This window comes from Pelophylax lessonae (genome assembly GCF_965119305.1).
Source record: "Pelophylax lessonae genome assembly, chromosome: 13".
Classification (NCBI taxonomy): domain Eukaryota; kingdom Metazoa; phylum Chordata; class Amphibia; order Anura; family Ranidae; genus Pelophylax; species Pelophylax lessonae.
The window spans coordinates 51,610,526-51,634,937 of NC_138780.1; the positions used below are offsets into that span (position 1 = coordinate 51,610,526).

Below are 24,412 nucleotides of genomic sequence, written 5' to 3' on the forward strand. Positions count from 1 at the left end.
GACCTGCTTGCCTCCCGTTTCAACAGGAAGGTGCAGAGGCTCGTGTTAAGGTCTCGGGTTCCTCTGACCGACGCCGCAGTCGCCCTGGTGGCCCCTTGGGGTCAATATCGTCTGATTTTTGCCTTTACTCTAAAACAACTTCTGTCAAGACTGCTACACAGAATCGAGGTAGAAGGGATTCCAGTCATTCTGGTGGCACCAGACTGGCTTCGCCGGTCTAGGTATGTAGGCCTGGTAAGGCTGTTAGCAGAGCAGACGTCCCTTGGAAACTTCCTCTCAGGGAAGATCTTCTGTCTCAGGGACCAATCTTCCATCCTGCTTTAGTCGCTGGCTTTAACGGCCTGGCTATTGAAAGCCAGGTGCTGAAAAACTGAGGGCTGTTTGAGTCGGTGATTCCTACGCTATTTAAAGTTAGGAAATCTTCTTCCAGGAAGGTTTATCATTGAGTTTGTAAGGCGTACATTATAGGTTTCTCCCCGTTCCTTTTCTGTGTCTCGCCTGTTGGAGTTTCTACAACTAGGTGTAGATCAACGCTTGCCTCTGGTCACCATCAAGGGCCAGATTTCCGTTTTGGCCATATTTTGCCAAAACCTTTGGCTGCAAAGTCCTTGGTTCACACATTTGTGCAGGGAGTTCGCCATCTGGCTCCGCCAGTAAGATCCCTGGTGCTTCTGTTGTATCTCAATTTGGTACTGTCGGTGCTTCAAAAGCCTCCCTTTGAAAATATACGAAAAACTTCCTTTGCTCACTCTGTCTGTTTCGTTCTTGGACCCAGGCAGCACAATGCCATGGACCAGTCCTGGCTTTGGGAAATCCCAATGTTCTAAAAGACATGGAGTTGTGTTTGTCAGTGAACGAAACCGAAAACTGGATTTTTGTCTTACTGTAAAATCCTTTTCTCTGAGGTTCACTGATGGACACAGCACCCACCCCTCTGGGTTGAGTTGTGTTCTTCTGACACTGCTTGTTACAAACTGAAGTCCTATAGCAGGAAATGATGGTATACTCTGGGACTGCCCTAAGGGCGTAACTAAAAAGGTTTCCGCCTAATCCTACTCCTAGAGAGAGCAGAATAAAGCCCAATGGTCTAGAAGACATGGGGCTGTGTCCGTCAGAGAAAAGGATTTTACGATGAGACAAAAATCCATTTTTTTTCTTAAAGTGATAGTAAAGTCTCGTTTGTTACTAAAAAAAAAAAAAAAAATGTTATATCCACCATCTATGCAGTTTTTGCACAGAGCAGCCTGATCCTCCTCTTATCAGGTCCCTTGCTGGGGCTCCTGGCCCTTCCCTCCTGTTGAGTGCCCACACAGCCAGCAGCTTGCTATGGGGGCACCCGAGCCGAGTCACAGCTCCCTGTGGTCATTTAAACAGCCGTGACCTGACCTTGCCCCCTCATTCAGCCTGATTGGCTAAATGATTTTGATTGACAGCAGCGGGAGCCATTCGCACCACGCTGCTGTCTCAGCCGATAAGGAGGGGAGTCCCAGGCAGCTTAGACACTCCTGCAACATCGCTGGATAAAGACGGGCTCAGGTAAGTATTATGGGGGCTTAATCTGGCTGCTACACACAAGGTTGTTTTTATGTTAATGCGATCCCTTTAAGGCTGTATACAAATTATGACCTATAGTGTGCATTGATGTATCGCCTATTTGCATAGAAATGTTCGTGGTTAGCAAATGTACACGAATAGCAATAGATTTTCCCTTCCATTTATGCAAATGTTTTACCGTTTCCACAGTTCCATAAAGCACAGGTAAACCCAAGAAGAAAAAAAGTATTGTGCAGCTTACTTGCCCTGTCTTGGTTGCATTCTTCTTCTTTTTTTTTTTTTAATTGAGGCATTTTTTCTTTATTTTTGCATGGCATGCTCACACTGTACTGTATCCACAGAGGAGCAGCTTTGTCGTTCTAGGCTGCTACCCTGCTGTGGACTAAAGCACCTCTCCTTCTCTTCATCTTTCTTACATGGGAAGGTGAAGTTTTGTAGTTCACAGAAGATATCTCAGAAATCTAATACTATTTGAGATCCAAGTACCCAGTAAGTTACAAGGATACTGCATTTCTATCAGAATTAACAGATATTGTTCTGTAATTGCAGAAAATATATTTAGACTGAAACAATAAAAATAATGTAAATGCAGCATCTAAGAAATGCAATATATAAAGTTTCTGTTCTTAGGTTTAGATATATTTTAAGTGACCATGTTGATTTCACAGAAGTCTAGGCTAACAAGCCTTGTCACCTGATGATACCTGTGGGTGTGTTTTATGATCTTAACCGGTTGCCGACCGCCGCAAGTACATATACTGTAGCGGTCAGCCCCGGCCAGGCAAAGTGACATATGGGTACGTCACTAGCCTGTAAGCCAATAGGGGGCGAGCGCGCGCCCCCGGAGGTGCGCTCCTGCCCCGGCTCGTTAACGGACACCTCCGTGCTTGTGACCGGCGGACCCTATGTCCGCCGGTCACTCGCGATCGTCCTCTGTGAAGGGAGAAAGGCAGGCGGCTAATGTAAACAAAGCCGCCTGTCATTCTTCCCTGTGTAACCGCACAGATCATAAGGTCCTGCTATGTAGGACCGTTGATCTGTGCTGTTACATGTAAAGCTACATCCCTGCACAGTTAGAAACACGCCCCTAGGGACACACTTAACCCCTCCTTCCCCAATAAAGTTAACCCCTGCCCTGCCAGTGTCATTTTGTACAGTAACCGTGCATATGTATAGCACTGATTACTGTAATAATGTCACTGGTAACCCCAAAAGTGTCAAAAATAAAATGTCAGTCAAGGGTCCGATCTGTCCGCCGCAATGGCGCAGTCCCGCAAAAAAAAAAACTCAGATCGCCGCCATTACTCGTTAAAAAAAAAAAAAAACAAAAATGACAAAAATCTTTCCCTTAGATAGTAAACGCAATAACTTTTGCGCAAACCAATCAAAATATGCTTTTTGTGATTTTTTTTTTTTTTGCCAAACATATGTAGCAGAAAACAAATTGGCCAAAAATGTTAAAAAAATTTGATTTTTACATTTTTTTTGGGGGAATTTCATATAAAAAAATGTGAAAAATATTGTTATTTTTGCAAAATTGTCGCTCTTTTTTTGTTTATAGCGCATGATCAAAAAATCGCACAGGTGATCAAATACCACCAAAAGAAAGCTCTGTTTGTGGGAAAAAAAGGACGTCAAATTCGTTTAGGTACAGCGTTGCACGACCGCGCAATTGTCTGTTAAAGTCACGCAGTGCCGAATCGCCAAATAGGGCCTGGTCAGGAAGGGGATAAAATCTTCCGGGGCTTAAGTGGTTAAAATCCATTTCTAAGCACTTAAGGAGCCCCTAGCTCCTATACATAACCATGAATATAAAACCAAGATATCTTAGTCCAAACCCATAATAAAGGCTAAACTTGAATGTCCGGAATAGATCTTAATGCTGTGCTAACGTGATAAATCGTAATAACTCAATACACCTTGCCACACACTTTGTATTGAACGGCATTCCTTACACTATTACGATAGCAGGCAATGCACTCACACTGCAGCGCACCAACACACATGGTGTTTAGTGCAGTATACTGCATTAAAAAAACAAAAAAAAACTGCACAACCAATGTACTGTTTACTAAGTGAGATTCAGAATTGCATTTATGAAATTAATAGTGCAAAGGGGTCCTGAATTATTACCCCTCTGCTGCTGACTAATCCCGATACCCAAGCACCGATTTCAGAATTATTTTTGCGCTTTTGAGCATTATAAGAGAAAAAAGTGCTTCGTAATCATAGTTTCTACAGAATAAAAACTCCCATAGATAAACATAGGAGGTCATTACAAAATGATCAAAGTGAGATACAGCATTGCATTAATGAAATTAATAGTACAAAGGGGTCCTGAGTATTTACCCATCTGCTACTGCTTAATCCCGATACCCGAGCACAGATTTCAGAATGATTTTTGCGTTTTTGAGCATTATAAGAGGAAAAAAGTGCTTCGTAATGATAGTTTCCACAGAAAAAAACTCACATAGATAAACATAGGAGGTCATTACAAAATGAACAAAAAAAAAGGTAATATGCATAACAATAGCCCTTATGTACATAGAGCTCATAGCAAGAACAGCGAGTGACATCTCAGATTACGTAGTTTAAAGTGCTATCTGAAAGCCAACCAGGCCTATCAAGAGCTGAACCTGTTAAAGCTGAATTCCAACTTTCTTTTTGCTAGAACTGAATGGAATGATCAATCTCCGCATAGATCATACCACTGTACCATGTTGCTCTGTTGTCTGCAGATACCCTGATTTTCTGGTTTTAGTTGATGCTTTGTATCAATATGACACTTGTATATCCTGCTGATAGACTCTGTCCCTTTCACAGCCACTTCCTGCAGCAGCTAGAGCATGGGTGTCCAACCTTTTGGCTTCTCTGGGCCACATTGAGTGTAGAGAAATTTTCTCGGGCTGCATATAAAATATATACTATTAGTTAAGGTATATAAGTAATAAAACACTGCCGCACCCTTCCCGTGCTGCCGCGCCCCCCCCCACCCCCAGCACTAATTTAACACAACTAGTGGATGATCCCCCTCCAAGGCTGCCTCTGCGGCCGTGCCCCCGACTCGACTTCCTTCCTCTCCAGCAAAAAAAAAAAAAAATTGTCAGGGGGCAGTGGGCCGCATTGCCTGCAGTTCCGGGCCGCAGGTTGGACATGCCTGAGCTAGAGTCTTTATGGGCTCATTAGCAGCGCAGCTCAAAGAAACTGCTCCTACAGGCTTTTGAGTTTTTTGGAGCGCTAATTTTTTCTGCCTGGAAACTCCCCTCCTTGTTAGCCAGTATGTCCATACCCACTATGGCTTTTTTGGGAGTTTACAGGCAGAAAAAAAAAACCCCTCCAAACTCACGTTTTTGAGAGGCGATTTCGAGCAGAAAAGACACCCTAAGTGCCCGAAAAGGCATGAAAGAGCATAAAAAAGCTCAAGCTCCAAAAGACACCAAAAAAATAGATTCTACCTCTCTACCCATTCACCCAAAAAAATATAGTGTAGTGTTACTATTAGTCCTTTATTATTTGAAGAATGTCCCTCGTCGTAGCTCCAAGCCTTCTTTCTCCAGTCTTCTCCCTCTGACGACGTCGTCTTCTTCTGCCGCCGTCGCTACCCGCTCAAAATGAAAAAAAAAAACCCCCGTCCTGCTACGGCGATGGCTCATGCTGTTATGCCAGTTAAGTCGTCTGCCAGCTCTTACATAACTATGAGGCGTGGCCAGCTGGTGATGTAATCTAAAGACCCCACCCCCTTGTGATGTTTCTGCCCCATCAAGACAGTGGAGGAAGAAGACCTCGGAAGACGACGACCTGATGAAGACGACATCAGGAATAGAAGACCAGGGAAAGCAGAATCATTGGAGCTATGATGGGAAACATTCTTCAATTAATAAAGGACTTGTCAAAAAACATCTTTGTTTTTTGTAACACTACACTTCTTTTATTTGAGTGAATGGCTAGGGGTAACCCATACTCTTTCACTTGGGAGGGGCCTGAGATCTGGAGGCCCCCAGATTCTGATAAGCCCCGTGCCCGAAGACCCACAACCACCATGCCCGAAGACCCACAACCACCAGCAAGGGTTGTCAGAAAGAGACCCTCACTCAAGTGGCCTGGTATGGTCAAGGAAAGTGTTGGGGGGGATTGGGTCGCTCGCTCGTTCCCTCCCTTCCCCTTTCCTGACCTGATGGGCTACATGCTCGGATAAGGGTCTGGTATGTCTTTTTTTTTTTTTTTTTTTTCGTTTTATTCGACGTGGGGTTTCCCCTCAAAATCCATATCAGACCAAAGGGACTGGCATGGTCTTGGGGGGGGGGGGAGGGGGACCACCTCCCCCTTTTTTTTTTGTTTTATTAACCTGGCTTTTTTTGTTGTTGTTTTCAGCTGATGACTTATCTGTTGTTAAGGACGCAGGGGCTGGCCTCTTGGCCCGCTCCTTAGCAACCAGCTTTTAGACGTTTGTGGTGCAGTTTTAACAAGCCAAAAGCGATTGTAGACCGCGCCACAAACGTACATAGGGTGTTTGGGTGGAGCGTTTTTAATGCTCACTAAAAGCTTATCGACCTCACCTATTAATGTGCATTAATGCTATAGGAGTGTTTGATAAGCATCAGTATTTTAAGCAAGTGTGAAAGAGCCCTAAATGTCAGTGACATTGGTTTTTACTTTTACCTCCTCCTACTCCACTAAAGAAAAACATTTTTATTTCTGTTTGTGTTGCTGTTGCAGATTTTCTCTCACTTTGTCCAACCATTGTAACCATAATAGGAAACATCGTTCTAATAGAGTCCCAATTAACAATTAAAAAAATGGATGGGTTTTAATCCTTCACCACATGATCCATGACTAAAAAAGGTTTCTCATTTCAAACACTTTACAAAGTTTACTTACTGCTCCACAAAATGCCTGTACTTTTGTGGAGTTGTTAATTTGCTCACTTTCATCAAAATTATATGTTTACAATAATTCAGGATTTATAAATTTGATTATGCAGGAAAAGATTTCTCAAACAATGAAAGCTAGTTAATGTGATACAGTATGTGGAATAAAATGCAAACTGCATTTTCTTGCAGAAAGGGAATTTTTGCAGGTACGATACAGTTAAGCTAAAAGACTGCAGCTTCTTCTCGGTATATCATAATAGTCTAGATTCCTTTTGTAAAGTTAAATGCCTTTTAATTAAACCTGAATCATAACTGGTCAACCCACAGACTAAACGAAGTATGTTTTTATTGTAAGCAGGACGTTTGTTATGAAAGTCTGAGATACTTAGCCTCCCACTTAAAGAGTATTGTATCCCTCAAACCGGGATGGAATGGCTTATGTCAGCTAACCTGTGGCAGTTTTGTTAATTAAATGAAGAGGGAGAGCTGCCCAGGATGCTGATGACAAAACATTCCTCAATTGCAGTTCTAAGAGAAAATGCTCATTAACTGGAAAGTAAACCTGTCAGAAACCTGGGCAATTCAAACTGGGCATATAATGGAATCATGCATAGTCAAGGCTTACTTTTAAACAATTGATTGGTAGCTGAAGTTATTTGCAAGTCTGCGTTCACTTATTAACAGGTCCTCCTGTTGTGGTTTTTCTTTCTTTTTTTAATGGAGTTTGTGACCCTTGCTTCATGGTTAAAGCGGAGCTCCACCCAAAAGAGATGCTCCGCTTTAAGCACTTTTCAGCCCCTCTCCTGCCACTTTTGGCATGTCATTTTTTTTGGGGTTTTTTCGCTCCCACTTTGGCTCGGATTGCCTAGGTGATCTGAGCAGAAGTTCTCCTCTCCCCCTCCCTCAGTGCAGTCTTCTGGGACACTTTATAGTTCCCAGAAGACTGCCGGTCATCAGGTGTAGCATGACTCGCGCATGTGCAGTGTGGCCGCAAGCTGCCAGGTGCCCACAGTTGAAATGCATGTGTCGGGGAGAGAAGAAAGGAGAGACGCGATGGTTCGGCTGAGCACATCACTAAATCCTGGGACAGGTCAGTGTGGGTTTTAAGTCAGCAGCTACACTTTTTAATAAACACAAAAGACTGGAGCTCCTCTTTAAGCTCAAAAAATCCATCCTTCTGTCCAATTAAAGTGCTCTTACAGGATAAGTTCACCAAAAATAAAAATAATTAATGCACATCTTTTTGCAGGTGTAAAAAAAAAAAAAAATGGGCATTTATTTTGTTTACATTGCAGCTTATAAAGCATTGCACCTGCAATCAGCAGATGAAGTAGATGGAAATGGGGTAAGCATGTCCAGAGAGGGATACACAGCAACCCAGGTGTAGCAAAGTACCAATCTGTTAAAATTTTATGAGGAAGAAAGTGAGAAATTGGATGGTGGAACTCCTGTGGACATTGTTTATCCAAAGCATTTAATACTGTACCTTTATAAACCTTTAAAATGATTGTAAACAATTGCCTTGTAAAACAACCCATTCAGTTTAAAGTGGAAACGAAAGGCAAAACATTTTTGTATTGATATAAAAAAAAACATTCTAAATACCTTTTTTATAATTGACTCTGTTCTCAGCTGCATGAGAGCTGGGGGAAGGAGAAGCAGTAGTGCACTGAGCTTCTCCGTAAATGGCTGGGCAGCAGGGGCGTCTCAGGACAGGTCTGATCATTGGAGAAGAGTACACAAAGTTCCCAGCATAGCTAGAGAACTGACTGTGCTCTTACATAGTTTGTGAGGTTGAAAAAATACATCAGTCCATCCAGTTCAACCTATGATGTGTGTGTGTGTTTGCTGTTAACCGTACATTGTATACCCCTTTATGTTGTGGTCTTTAAGGTGCCCATCTAATAGTTTTTTGAAACTATTGATGCTCCCAACTGATACTACTGCTTGTGGAAGAGAATTCCACAACCTTACTGCTCTGACAGTAAAGAACCCCTTACGTATTTTAAGGTTAAACCATTTTTCCTCTAGTTTTAGTGAGTGGCCACGTGTCTTATTGTATTCCCTTTCTCTGAAAAGTTTGTTCCTTATGCTAGGGTCATCACCAGTACATCCCCTCTCAAGCGTCTCTTCTCCAGAGAGAATAAGTTCAATTCTTGTTGCCCTTCTCTGGACTTTCTCCAGTTCCAGCACATCCTTTCTGAGGACCGGTGCCCAGAACTGGACAGAATACTCCAGATATGGCCAGACCAGAGTCTTGTAGAGTGGGGGAATAATCTCTTTATTTCTGGAGTGAATCCCCTTTTTTATACATGCCAGTATTCTGTTGGCTTTGCTTGCAGCGGCTTGGAATTGCATGCCACTGCCAAGCCTGTTGTCCACTAGTACCCCCAGGTCCTTTTCCATCTTAGATTCACCCAGAGGTTCCCCCCCCCTAGTGAGTAGCTTGCTTTCGTGTTTCTGACGCCCAAGTGCATTACTTTACATTTTTCAACATTAAACCTCATCTGCCATGTAGTTGCCCACCCCATTATTTTGCTTAGGTCTGCTTGTAAGGTTTCCACATCCTGCATAGAAGATATTGGCAAGCCTAGTTTAGTATCATCTGCAAATATCGAGATTGTGCTGGATATCCCCTCCTCTAGATTGTTTATGAATATTTTTAACAGGATTGGTCCCAGGACAGAACCTTGGGGGACCCCACTTTCCACACCCGCCCAATCCGAGTACTCCCTATTTATCACCACCCTCTGGACTCGCCCCTGGAGCCAGTTCTCTATCGAGGTACTCACCCTATGGTTCATACCTATGTACCTTAGTTTGTACAGTAAGCGTTTGTGGGGAACTGTGTCAAATGCCTTTGCAAAGTCCAGATACACCACATCCACAGGCTTACCTTTATCTAGATCGTAACTCACTTCATCGTAGAAGGTTAATAGATTGGTCTGGCAAGAACAATTTTTCATGAATCCATGCTGATTACTACTAATTATTATACCGTTTTCATTACTAAAGTCTTGTATGTAGTCTCTTAACATCCCCTCCAAAATCTTGCAGACTACTGATGTTAGGCTGACCGGCCTATAGTTTCCCGGGATATATCTTGGCCCTTTTTTAAAAATTGGTACGACGTTGGCTTTTTTCCAATCAGCTGGCACCATACCCGTCTGTAGACTATCCTTGGTCTGGCTACCACCTGGCTGAGCTCTTTAAGAACCCTCGTGTGCAAGCCATCCGTTTCTGTTTATTTATGTTAAGTTTCTCAAGTTTAGTTCTAAGTCTATCTTCTGTTAGCCATGGCAGGACTTCCTGAGGTGTATTATTTAATTTAACATTACAAGCTGGGTTAGTGTAGCCCCCCAATTATTTTTTGAAGACTGAAGAGAAGAAATTATTTAACACTTTTGCCTTCTCTCTGTCCTCTGTGGCCAGATTCCCTTGGTCGGCTTTCATGGGGCCAATGTGTTCTGGTCTCGCTTTCTTACTATTTATATACTTAAAGAATTTTTTTTTTTTTTTTTTTTTTTTTACTCTCTTCCACTATATGTTTCTCGTGTTCTATTTTAGCCGCCTTGATTTCGCCTTTACATTTCTTATTGCACTCTTTGTAATGCTTGAATGCTGCCAATGACCCCTCAGCCTTGTATTTTTTGAAGGCCTTTTTTTTAGTATTGATATGCATTTTTATGTTCGAGTTTAGCCACCCAGGGTTTAGTTTTGCTCTTTTAAATTTGTTTCCCTTTGGAATGCACTGGCCAATCCCTTTGTTTAGCATTCTCTTGAAGCACTCCCATTTTGTCTCCGTGTTCTTTGTTCCCAGGGTTCTATCCCATTTGATATTTTCTAGCAAAGAGCGCAGTTTAGGGAAGTTGGCTCTTTTGAAATTCAGTGTCCTTATATTACCCTTGTGTTTCCTATTACTATGATTAATACTGAAACTAATTGACCTATGGTCACTGTTTCCTAATATGCCCCTTATTTCTATATCCATGAGCAGGTGAGCCTGAGGAAGGGGACTGGCAGGTGGTGCTGTGGAGCAGAGCGCGCGGGATCAGTGGCTGTGTGCGTGTGAGAGGAGCGGGTGTGTGACAGACAGTGTGTGTGAGTACCCCCCACCCCTCAGAAGAGCGGCGGAGTCCGGGCTAGAACCCCCACTCCCCCCTGAAAGGAAGCGGGTGGCGAGCGGATCGGTAACCCCCCCCCCTTGTTGCGGCGGCGGCGTCCAGTGCTAAGACCCCCCCCCCCACCGAAGTAAGAGCGGGCGGCGAGCGGTGCGGTAACCCCCCCTCCCCCTTGTTTTGCGGGCGGCGTGCAGTAAAATCTCCCTTGCGGCGAGCGGTGCGGGAAACCCCCCCCCCTCCCCACAGAGAGGAGCAGAGGAGACTAGCTGACCGGGAAGTGACCGAGGGAGGGGGGTGCTGAGAGGAGACTGACCGACTGAGAGAGGAATCACCGCCAGGAACTGCTAGTGACAGGCTTAAAGGGACACACACTAAGTAAGTAAGTAAGACTGGTGACGGAGATTGAACAGTGACTGAGGGTGTAGTGTAGTACCTGAGTATCTGTGAGTACCTATTGCTACCTGAGTGTCTGGGAGTACCTATTGCTACCCGAGTGTCTGGGAGTACCTATTGCTACCCGAGTGTCTGGGAGTACCTATTGCTACCCGAGTGTCTGGGAGTACCTATTGCTACCCGAGTGTCTGGGAGTACCTATTGCTACCTGAGTGTCTGGGAGTACCTATTGCTACCTGAGTGTACTGTGAGTGTTGTGCGACTGGCCGGGCTGTGCGACTGAGTGTTGTGCGACTGACCGGGCTGTGCGACTGAGTGCTGTGCGACTGACCGGGCTGTGAGATTGTGAGTGTTGTGCAACTGAGTGTCATGCGAGTGTAGCGGAGTACCAGAGGGTGAGAAGGTAGAGTTAGGAAGCCAGGAAATAGCCACATAGGATAGACTTAAATCGCTGAATCCCCATTAGATTAGATTAGTAGGTACAATGCCCGGCGGGTGTGGAGATGCGACTCTGTGTACATCTTGTAATATGTATGCGTTCCTTGGACATGTGATCGAGGGCGAATACAAATGCGCAAAATGTAAGCAAGTTGCTTCCCTGGAAGCTCAGGTCCTGAATCTAGGGAAGCAGCTGGCAACACTGAGACGAATGTCCATACCGGAGGAGAGCCAGGATCGTACCAGTCAGGTGCAGGCAGGGGTCTGCAAAGAGTTGGGCAGAGTATTGGAGGTGCAGGCATCAGAGCAGAGTAGAGGGGTGACAGGAGGGGTAGAAGGGGACAAGGCAAGGAGGCTGATCCTGGGCTTGAGCACCCCAATAGATACGCCCCGTTGTGTGATGTTGGGGAAACCAGTCAGGGACCAGCATTGCTGGAGCAGAGTGACGCCCCTAGTTCCAGGGGAAGAACTCCTCCAGTGAGGCCAGGAGAAAGGGAAAGGAAAGACAGGTGCTGGTGGTAGGGGACTCAATTATTAGGACAGACAGTGTAATCTGTGACAAAGACCGTGTGCGCCGACCAGTCTGTTGTTTGCCGGGCGCTCGGGTTCGGCACATCGCGGATCAGGTGAACAGATTATTGGGTGGGGCTGGGGAAGACCCAGCTGTCATGGTACACGTGGGTACCAATGACATAGGCAGAGGAAGATGGAGAGTCCTAAACGATTTCAGGGACTTAGGAGCTAAGTTGAGGAGTAGGACCTCCAAGGTAGTATTTTCCGAAATACTACCTGTACCTCGAGCCACACAAGAGAGGCAGCGGGAGATTAGGCAAGTTAACAAGTGGCTGAGGAGCTGGTGTAGTAAGGAGGATTTCGGGTTCCTGGAGAACTGGGCCGACTTCTCAGTCAGCCACCGGCTCTTTGGTTAGGACGGATTGCACCTAAATTGGGAGGGTGCAGCCGTACTGGGTGAGAGGATGGCCACAAAGTTAGAGGGGCTTTTAAACTAGGTGACGGGGGGGAGGGTACAGATGTAGAATTAGCCAGTGGAAAGCAAGATTCAGAGGGCACAATTGGGGGCATTAGCGGTAGGGTGTTCGGAGCTCCTAAACCCAGGGTGGGTATGAGGAAAAATCAAGAGAGCAGCCTAATAACAACAAATGAGGATATATGTAACCAATCAAAATTAAGAGGTTTGTATACCAATGCCAGAAGTCTGCCCAACAAGATGGGAGAGCTGGAGCTGCTGATGTTTGAGGAGGACTTAGATTTTGTGGGGATAACTGAGACTTGGTTTGACAGCTCCCATGACTGGATGGCGACCATTCAGGGGTATTCCCTTTATCGCAGGGATAGAGAAGGTAAAAAAGGGGGAGGGGTATGTCTGTATATTAAGAACAGTATACAGGTAAATGTGAGGGATGATATTAATAATGGAGCTATGGATGAGGCAGAATCCCTATGGGTAGAGCTTCAAAGGGAAGGCACGGTGGGGAAGGTAATATTGGGCGTATGCTATAGGCCCCCCAACCAGAGGGAGGAGGGTGAGGCGGACCTCATGTTACAGATAGGATTGGCAGCAAGGATGGGAAATGTCATTATAATGGGGGACTTTAATTATCCAGATATAGACTGGGCAGAAGGAACCGCGCACTCAGCCAATGCTAGGCAGTTCCTAAATGTTTTGCAGGACAATTTCATGGGTCAGATGGTGAATGCACCGACAAGAAACAATGCAGTACTTGACCTACTGATTACCAACAATACAGACCTGCTCACGGATATAGAAATACGGGACAACTTAGGAAACAGTGACCATAGGTCAATTAGTTTCAGTATTAATTACAGTAATAGGAAACACAAGGGTAATATAAGGACACTGAATTTCAAAAGAGCCAATTTCCCTAAACTGCACTCGCTGCTAGAAAATATCAAATGGGATAGAACCCTGGAAACAAAGAACACGGAAAAATGGGAGTGCTTCAATAGCATACTTAACAAGGGGATTGGCCAGTGCATTCCAAAGGGAAATAAATTTAAAAGAGCAAAACTAAACCCTGGGTGGCTAAACTCCAACATAAAAATGTATATTAGTGCTAAAGAAAAGGCCTTCAAAAAATACAAGACTGAGGGGTCATTGGCAGCATTTAAGCATTACAAAGAGTGTAATAAGAAATGTAAAGATGAAATCAGGGCGGCTAAAATAGAACACGAGAGACATATAGCGGAGGAGAGTAAAAAGAACCCCAAGAAATTCTTTAAGTATATAAACAGTAAGAAACTGAGGCCAGAACACATTGGCCCCATAAAAGATGACAAAGGAAATATGGCCACTGAGGACAGAGAAAAGGCGGAAGTGTTAAATAATTTCTTCTCTTCAGTGTTCACAAAAGAATCGGGGGGGCTACACGAACCTTGCTTGTAAGGCCGAACTAAATAATACACCTCAGGAAGTGCCGCCATGGCTAACAGAAGATAGACTTAGAGCTAAACTAGAGAAACTTAACATAAATAAATCCCCGGGTCCGGATGGTTTGCACCCGAGGGTTCTTAATGAGCTCAGCCAGGTGATTGCCAGACCATTATTCTTGATCTTTAAGGATAGTTTACAGACGGGTATGGTGCCAGCTGATTGGAAAAAAGCTAACGTGGTACCAATATTTAAAAAGGGGCCGAGATGTATCCCGGGTAACTATAGGCCGGTCAGCCTAACATCAGTAGTCTGCAAAATTTTGGAGGGGATGTTAAGGGACCACATACAAGACTTTAGTAATGAAAACGGTATTATAAGTAGTAATCAGCATGGATTCATGAAAAATCGTTCTTGCCAAACCAATCTATTAACCTTCTACGATGAAGTGAGCTGCCACCTAGATAAGGGAAAGCCTGTGGATGTGGTGTATCTGGACTTTGCAAAGGCCTTTGACACCGTTCCCCACAAACGCTTACTGTACAAACTAAGGAAGGTAGGTATGGACCATAAGGTGAGTACCTGGATAGAGAACTGGCTCCAGGGGAGAGTCCAGAGGGTGGTGATTAATGGGGAGTACTTGGATTGGGCGGGTGTGGAAAGTGGGGTCCCCCAGGGTTCTGTCCTGGGACCAATCCTGTTTTATTTATTCATAAATGATCTAGAGGAGGGGATATCTAGTACAATCTCAGTATTTGCAGATGATACTAAACTAGGCTTGCCAATATCTTCTATGCAGGATGTGGAAACCTTGCAAGTGGACCTGAACAAAATAACGGGGTGGGCAACTACATGGCAGATGAGGTTTAATGTTGAAAAATGTAAAGTAATGCACTTGGGGGCCAGAAACCAGAAAGCAAGCTACTCACTAGGGGGGAAACCTCTGGGTGAGTCTAGGATGGAAAAGGACTTGGGGGTACTGGTAGACAACAGGCTTGGCAGTGGCATGCAATGCCAAGCCGCCGCAAGCAAAGCCAACAGAATACTGGGATGTATAAAAAAGGGGATTCACTCCAGAAATAAAGAGATTATTCTCCCACTCTACAAGACTCTGGTCCGGCCACATCTGGAGTATGCTGTTCAGTTCTGGGCACCGGTCCTCAGGAAGGATGTGCTGGAACTGGAAAGAGTCCAGAGAAGGGCAACAAAAATGATTAGGGGAATGGAGGACATCAGCTATGAGGAAAGACTACAAGCACTGAACTTATTCTCTCTGGAGAAGAGACGACTGAGGGGGGATATGATATCAATGTTCAAATACTGTACTGGCGACCCTAGCATAAGGAACAAACTATTCAGAGAAAGGAGATGCAATAAGACACGTGGCCACTCACTAAAACTAGAGGAAAAGCGGTTTAATCTTAAAATGCGTAAGGGGTTCTTCACTGTAAGAGCAGTAAGGATGTGGAATTCTCTTCCACAAGCAGTTGTATCAGCAGGGAGCATTGATAGTTTCAAAAAACTGTTAGATGGGCACCTTAGAGACCACAACATACAGGGGTATACAATGTACGGTTAAAAGCAAACACACACACACATCATAGGTTGAACTGGATGGACTGGTGTCTTTTTTTCAACCTCACTAACTATGTAACTATGTAAGAGAGAATAAATTCAGTTTCTCTAATCTTTACACATAGCTGAGCTGCTCCATGCCTCTTGTCAGTTTGGTTGCTCTTCTCTGCACTTTCTGACAGTTCCACAATATCCTTTTTTGTGAACTGCTGTCCAAAACTGAACTTCTTATTCCAGATGAGGTCTTACTAATTATTTGTACAGGGGCAAAATATCTCTCTGGAGTCAATACCTCTCCTAATACAAGAAAGACTCTCTCTGGAAACTGCAGCTTGGCATTGCATGCCATTATTAAGCTTATGATCTACCAAAACACGCAGATCATCCTCCACCATTGATTCCCCCAGCTGTACTCCTCTCAGTATATATAATACATGCGTATTGTTAGCCCCCCAAGTGCATAACATTACATTTATAAACATTAAACCTCATCTGCCACATAGTTGCTCAATTAAACAGCGCATTTAGGTTGGCTTGTAAATTGAAAACATGTATGGATGTTATTCCACTGCATAGCCTAATGTTATCTACAAAGACTGAAATGGTACTTTTATTCCCACACCCTATATCATTTATAAAAATAAAAAAGTAAGGGTCCCAACACTGAACCTTGGGGTACACCACTGATAACCTTAGATCATTCAGAGTAAGAATCATTAACCACTACTCTCTGAATTCTATCTTTTAGCCAGTTTTCTATCCATTTACAAACTGATTTTTTCAAGCCTGTAGACTTTACTTTACATTAGCCGTGTGTGGGGAACTGTGTCAAATGCTTTTGCAAAATCCAGTATAAACTCACTTGTATAAAAAACAGTTATGCTTTTGCTGTAAAGTATCAACAAAGCCCTGGTACACAGGCAAGGGATTTCAGAAGTGGAGATGCCATTGACTAGTGGTGGTCACTGCCACTTATTGGGGCTACAATTTCCATCATGCTGTGGAAATTGTACACACAATAGGTGGCATGTGGGTGGGGCCACAGGAACCATGACAGACCAGGAGACTCCCGGTCTGTGTGTCAAAGTGTACCCCTGCCTGTTCTACAGTGAGTACTGAGCGATCAAACACCACTTATCACACAGTTCTTGCTCTGAGCAAAGAGCCATGGCTGGCAGTCTCCGGCTGTCTGCTCTGCCCCTCCAGAGCTCACTGGAGTGCTGGACTATGGAAAAAGCGGGAAGGGCTGGCTTAGACTCTCAGCGGATCGCTGAAAGGCTTAGCTATTTCTCTTATGTCTTCTGACAGTCGCCGCACACTCATACAATCTGCACGTCTGGGTATTGGTCTTATCCACAGGAGTAAGCTAGGCAGAAGATTTTGTTAAAAAAACATTCACAAAACCTTTGTATAGACACACCTACAGGGGGCCGTCCCTCTGGTCCAATACCCTCATCTAGCTGCATTCCCACTTCAGTTTGTCTCTTCCTAGCATACGAGTAGGCTGGCTTTTCCCTGGCTGGGGCTGCAGTCTCAGCCTTTTTTCTTCTTCTTATTTTTTTCTCTAAGAAAGTGTTTTTTCTTTACAATGATAGCTTTGCATTTGTTCCTGCACTTAGTAAGTTGGACTTCGGAAGACTACAGCGTTTGCGGAGCTGGGATTCGCACTGGTTATCCTAGAGCCTTATGGAATCCCGGCCTGCCGTCGATCGTTAGCAGGCTATGTGTACGCCCAGGCCTCGCAAACGACCATGTCCCTGTCCTCAGGGACGAGCCTGCGGAGTGGCTACTTTGCTGGGATGTCTCAACTGCGGTACACCGCGTGTTGCTAGCGTCCCTTTTGGCTGACTGCACCTCCACCCAGAGTGGGAGGCTTCCTGTCAGAGCGGTACCCACATTTTAACTGGACCGGTGAGTACCATGCTACCCCTCTGTCTATGGCATTGTCAGTTGGGGTGTGTATGTGGGCCCTCTGTTTATGGGGATGGCAGTTCGGTATGGATCTGTAATGTCCCCCTCATGTCTGTCAGTGCGGTCCCTGTGTGTCCCTTCCCGGTCCCTGCGGGGGCGCTGTGGCATTTCTACCGCTGTATGGGGGGTTGCGGGGGTCCCAGATTTCCCTGGGGTTCTTCGACATCTATTTGGGAGTGCAGACATGGTGTGTGGGGGCCGCAATCGGCGAAAAATCATGCGGCCACAAATTTAGGTGTGGGCAGGCTGTTTTTGGCTCATTGTGAGGGCAGCAGCCATTTTCTGCAATACTGTTGGTGCCTATCGGGTGCCATCTTTGTTGTGGGCACTGTGTCTTTATGTGGTCAGCGGCCATTTTCCCAGAGCTTTCTCCATAGACTGATATTGGCAACCATTTTTTTGTGGCTCAGGGCTGTGTTCTGCCTCTAGAGGCGTGAGGTCACTTCCTTTCTTCTCACATGCAGATCGAGTTGGCAGCGTGTGGCAAGTATAGGCACACTTTGGGGGGATTTTATGGGGTTTCCTGGCCTGCATTCCTGCTAGCATTCATTTTTCTGCAGTTTCCTGTAGCACAGGAAGTGTTCCTCATTGCAGTGCATTTGCGGTGGGAACCGCGGAAATCGCCGATTTAAAGGGCCAGTGTCATTTAAATTTGAAAGCCAGGTCTTGAGAGACAGAGGTCTCTCGTCGGCCATTCCTACCTTACTCAAGGCCAGGAAAGCCTCGTCTGGTAGGATTTATTATTGTACCTGGACCACTATTAAGGGCCAGTTATCTGCGCTGGCCATTCTTTTTCAGCACCCTTTGTCGTCAAATTCCCTGATTCGCACTTTCATTCAAGGGGTGCGTCATCTGGCTCCCCCTAGGAGGGCACCCTTGCCTCCTTGGGAACCTGAATTTGGTTTTGTCCGTTTTGCAACGTCCTCCCTTTGAGAACATCCGGGAGATTCCTCTGCCGGTGCTGTCACGGAAAGTTGCCTTTCGGGTGGCGGTCACATCTGCTCGCAGAGTGTCGGAGTTGGCGACCCTGTCTTGCCACTCCCCCTCTCTGGTTGTTCATAGGGACAAAGTGGTCTTGCGACCTCATCAGTCCTTTCTTCCGAAAGTGGTTTCGGATTTCCATCTCAACGAGGACATTGTCCTACCTTCGCTGTGTGCGAAGCCTAAGCATCCTAAGGAGTTTGCCTTGCATTCCTTGGATGTGGTAAGGGCGATCAGGGTTTACCTGTCGTCTACTGAATCCTTTAGAAAGTCGGATTGTCCTTCCTTAGGGACCTCAGAAGGGTACGGCTGCATCTGCGGCAACCATTTCAAAATGGATCAGGCAGATGATTGTGCAGGCCTATTCAATTAGGGATCAGGTTCCACCTTTCCCTGTCACAGCGCAATCTACCAAAGCGATTAGTGCGTCTTGGGCCTTCCGCCATCAGGCGTCGGTGACTCAGGTGTGCAAAGCGGCGACCTGTTCGTCCGTGCATACCTTTACAAAATTTTACAAACTTGATGTCTTGGCATCAGCGGATGCCTCTTTTGTTCTGAGTGCGGCAGTGCCTTAGGGGAGACGTGGTGGTTTTAGCCTGTCTCCTCCTGTTGGGGTTTTTTTCCCCCTTGTTTATTTTGCTTTCCTGGGTTTATTCGCTCCTGTTGAGCTTTCTTGTTACCCAGTGATTTACCTTTCTGGTTCAGAAGAGATTCTTTTCTCTGACCTGGGTGCTGCGTTGCCTTTTTGACGGTTATGTTTCCCACCCCTCACATCTACACTGCTTTAGGACGTCCCAGACGTGCAGATTGTATGAGTGGGTGGCGACTGTCAGAGGACATAAGAGAAAATAGAATTTTTGTAAGAACTTACCGTAAAATTATTTTCTCTGAGTCCTCTGACAGTCGCCGCCCCCACCCCTCTTTTGGGGTTCATGGATCTCTATACTGCTTGCTACCAAACTAAATTGGGAATGCAGCTAGATGGGGGTATTGGACCAGAGGGACGGCCCCCTGTAGGTGTGTCTATACAAAGGTTTTGTGAATGTTTTCTAACAAAATCTTCTGCCTAGCTTACTCCTGTGGATAAGACCAATACCCAGACGTGCAGATTGTATGAGTGGGCGACGACTGTCAGAGGACTCAGAAAATAATTTTACGGTAAGTTCTTACAAAAATTCTATTTTTCCGGTCCACGCTTCTGGGCTGAATCCCAACCATATGGTCTGGATCTTTCCAGAGTCTGAACCGGCTGAAAACAGGTCACGGGAATGCGGAACGAACTGCACTTCTGTGACCTACAGGAGAGACTTTGCCAAAATAGCTTTGGCTAAACTTCTCCTTTAATGCACTACTCCCTTTTTAAAGAACTTCAGTGGGAAATGTACAAGAACGGTAGCTGCAGAAATAGTAGGCATAGCAGCCTCCATTACTATGAACTGGATATTAAGGAATTAGAGGGCTTTAACTGTATCTGGGGAAGCCCTGGTTTTTCACAGTCTGGATGACTTTATATACAAACAAGAAGAAATTCTTTAAGGTTATGGAAGCACCTTTATACACATCTAATAAATATACTACCTGAGGTTCAGCTTTAAAAACACATACAATTGATCCCAAACTATTATAGTTTCCCATTAATGTTTATATACTTTTTATTTTTATTTTTTTCAGGCTTTGAAATCATTGCGTAATTCAGATTTAAAGCCATATATTATATTTATTGCTCCACCTTCCCAGGAGAGATTGCGTGCATTACTCGCTAAGGAAGGCAGAAATCCAAAGGTAAGTCTTAACTAAGAACTTTCAGTGCTGCATCTGGAATAGAGCAAGCTGGTTTTAGTAAAAGATAACAGCTGAAAAAAAAGTCTTTCTGAGGCCATCTTTATCAAGATATTCTAAAATGGAAAGAATAGTTGAGCTCTTTTAGATGACTTGCAGTATGAGGTCCATGAGCACAAGATGAAAGCTTTCTTTATAGGTTCCAAGTTAGTCTGTATTTTGTGCAGTGCTAATCAATACAACGCAATATGTAAAATAACAATTCAGGTTGGTGCATGCAATGCATGTCAAATCAAGTATGACCAGCATTTTTAAATCAGAATAGAAATAGTGTTTTCTTTGAGTTTAAAGGAAAAAATATATGGGATCTACCATAGCTGACCAGTTTTGAGGTTTCATGTTCCTGTAATGTCATTTTTTATGCCTCTTTTATTACTGGACACTAGGATAAGCACATGCTTTTTCTGCTGAGCAGTTAATGCAAATATAAGAATATTAGCCCTGGAGCTTGCATCAAGTCGATAATGGAAACTTTCATGTTTTAAACTCTGAGGTATCAGTCACAGATTTCTAAGCACACATGAAAATCTATGACTTTTTAAAGGATTTGTTTCCTTTTAGAACATTAAATAGGTCATTCACTTTGTACTGGTCAAAGTAAAGAGAAAAAAAAAAAAACTAACTTAGGAAATATGTCTGAAGCAGGCTTTGTGGTTCAGTAGTGGTGAGTAGCTTGATGGATAGTGAACCTTTCATGTGGCCTTTGTCCCTACTTCCCTTCAAAGATCGCATTTTACTTAGTTACATAGGTTGAAAATCGAAAAAAGTCCATTTAATTCAACCAATAGGAAAAAAATTGAAAACCTCCATATACACAATCCTATGCCCACTGCGGATCCAGAGGAAGTCTGGGAAAAAAACCCCAATAAAGCTTGATCCAGTTTACTCCAGCGGGGGGGAGAAAAAATACTTCCTGATCCCCCAGGAGGCAGTTGGATATTCCCTGGATAAACTACCACTGGTGTTATTACCCATACAGTAAATGCTAGTATCCAGTTATATTTTGTTCATCCAACACATTTTTTTTAATCAATCTACTGTGGAGTTTTAATCTTTTCCTCCAGACTTAGTGCTCCTTTGTCCTCTGTAATGACCTAAAAGTAAATAATCCAACATCCGTTAACTATATGGTGTTTATACAGTGGGTAAAATAATTATTTGATCCCCTGCAGATTTTGTAAGTTTGCCCTCCTACAAAGAAATGAAAGGTCTCTCATTTTTATCATATGTTTATTCTAAATGATAGAGACAGACTATCAACCAAAAATCCAGAAAAAACATGATATAACTGTTATAAATTGAGTTGCAGTTCAGTGAGTAAAATGGGTATTTGATCCCCTACCAGCAGAGTATTTCTGGCTCCCACAGACTGACTTCAGTATGTGCTCATGTGCTAAGGTGCTCCTAACAACAACTCGTTAAGTGTATAAAACACACCTCTCCACAGAATGTCTCTCTTTCATTCAATCCCACCATCATGGGCAAGACCAAAGAGCTGTCAAAAGATGTCAGGGACAAGATTGTAGACCTGCACAAGGCTGGAATGGGCTACATGACCATCAGCAAAAACTTGGTGAGGAGACAACTGTTGGGAGCGATTATTTACAAATGGAAGAAATGTAAAATAATCATCCATCGCTCTCGGTCTGGAGCTCCAAGCAAGATTTTGCCTCATGGATAAGGATGATCATGAGAAAAGTGAGGGATCAGCCCAGAACTACACAGAAGGAGCTTGTGAATAATCTCCAGGCAATTGGGATCACTGTCCCCAAACAAACCATTGGTAGCACAATACGCCGCCATGGATTTAAATCCTGCAGCACCCTCGAGGTCCCCCTCCTCAATTAGGAATATGTACAGGCACATCTAATGATTCGGAGAAGGAATGGGAGAAAGTGCTGTGGTAAGAGGAGACCAAAATTGAGCTCTTTGGTATTAACTCGACTCGCTGTGTTTGGAGAAAGAAAAATGCTGACTATGAACCTAAGAACACCAAGCACGGAGGTAGAAACATTATGCTTTGGGGCTGTTTCTTTGCTAAATGTACAGATCGACACTGCCGAATTGAGAGGCCAGTGGACGGGGCCATGTATTGTAAAATCGTTGATGAGAACCTTCTTCCCTCATCCAGAACACTGAAGATAGGTCTTCCAGCATGACAATGACCCAAAACATACCGCCAAGGCAACAAAGGAGTGGCTCAAGAAAAAGCATTTTAAGATCATGGAGAGGCCTAACCAGTCTCCAGATGCTAATTCTATAGAACATTTATAGAGGAAGCTAAAACTCTGAATTGCCAAGCAAAAGCCAAGAAACCTTAAGGAGTAATAGATCTGCAAAGAAGAGTGGACCAAAATCCCTCCTGAGATGTGTGCAAACCTGGTGACCAATTACAAGAAACGTCTTGCCTCTGTGCTTGCCAACAAGGGTTTCCTCACCAAGTAACAAGTTATGTTTTGCTTGGGGATCAAGTACTTATTTTATTTACTGAACTGCAATTTAATTTATAGCATTTGTTTCATATGTTTTTTTCTGGATTTTTAGTTGATATTCTGTCTCTGTCATTTAAAATATACCTATGATAAAAATTATAGATCCTTAATTTCTTTGTAAGTGGGCAAAACTTACAAAATCTGCAGGGGATCAAAAAATTATTTTTCCCACTGTATTTATACATAATGATCATATCCCCTCTTATCACCTCTTCTTAAGAGAGAATGAACTCCGTTTAGCTAATCTTTCCTCATGGCTGAGCTTCTCCCATATATTTTTTGGGAGTAGGTGCCCCAAACTGAACTGCATATTTCAGATGAGGTCTTGCAAATGCTTTGTACAGGGGCAAAAGTATGTCTTTCTCTGGAGTCTATACCTATCCTAATACAAAGTATTTTGCTCGCATAAGAAATGGCAACTAGTCATTGCATGCTGTTAAGTCCATGATGTACCAGAACACCCAGATGTTTCTCAGCTATTGACTTACCCAGCTGTTATCCTCCTAGAATGCAAGATGCATGCATGTTTTAAGCCCCCAAGTGCATAACTTTACATTTATTAACCTTAAACCTCATTTGCCACATAGTTGCTCAATTAAATAGTGCATCAAGCTCGGCTTTAAGTCGGAGACATCCTGTAAGGATGTTATTCCACTACGTAGCTAGGTCTCATCTGCAAGTACTGCGATTCTTTTAATCCCAAACTCTATATAATTTATAAATAATAACCGCCACCTCCTTTTGTTGGTCTTGCTGCTCTTTAGTAGCAGAGGCTGAAAATCACAGCCTTTCTGAGCCTAGACTTTACAGTCTGGACCTGCCAGATCCTATTTTATTGTTTCTGATCATGCCCCAAAAGTTTTCTCAATGTGCCCCCACAAATGGCTACTTGATATATTTCTTAAAACAGCTCATGGAGCAGCAGCGCCAGAGACAGACTCCCCGTACTCCATCAGACCGACACGCAGAGCCGCTACTACAGGCAGGCTGATGTAAGCGCCTGATATGTTTAGAGGCAGCCTGCACAGCCTGTGTGTCCCGATTTGTATACTGGGGTGCTGGCCAGAAGCAGCAGCAGTGCCAACACAGAACACCCTGCTCAGGGAGCGAAAGCACCAGACATGAGCATTGAAGAAAGCACCAGACATGAGCATTGAACACACAGGTTCCACAGACCAACAGATAGGGCCACATTTTCGGGTAAGCTAACACAAGATACCACCGGTAAGCGCTTGATTTGATCGAGACTGCTGAGCACAAGCCTAATGAAGACCTAACAGCAGGAACATGTGCAGTCTTGGCTACAGATCTTCCTCCTCTATCTGATCAGGATCATTGTTCACACAGACCAGCAGCTTTGGATGAATCTGAAGAGATAGCAAGTGAAGACTTACAACAATTACTCACCCCTGGGGGTTCTTCAGAACCAACAATGTCTGTTGTGGTATCCACACTTGCCAAGGGTAACTCCCCCTTATTAGTCTCAATTGTCTTGTTTTAAAGAGGACTTGTCCCACCTCCGGAAGGATATACAGAAAGTAAGGAAACCGCTGCTCTAAAGGGCACGGTTGGGGAGATGCTTTAGCACCTCCCTAGTATTACTTCATGCTACAATAAGGGTAAATCATGCTACAATTTCACATGCCACTAAATTAGATGATCTTGAGAATAGTCTTAGAGGAATTCATTTATGTATCTTGGCACTATTACTTGCCAGGCAAAAGAAAAAGTGAATTTAAAATTTATAGTTCAAAAATGTCAGTTTTT

General features: G+C 44.1%; 1 protein-coding gene across 1 annotated transcript in view; it reads left to right on the plus strand.

Moving 5' to 3' along the window:
* Window positions 1–24,412, plus strand: part of PALS1 (protein associated with LIN7 1, MAGUK p55 family member) — a 239,688-nt gene that overhangs the window by 188,771 nt on the left and 26,505 nt on the right. The window contains exon 13 of the mRNA XM_082242942.1: window positions 19,986–20,096. Within this exon, the coding sequence (XP_082099068.1) occupies window positions 19,986–20,096 (111 nt within the window). The remainder of the gene's footprint in view (window positions 1–19,985; window positions 20,097–24,412) is intronic.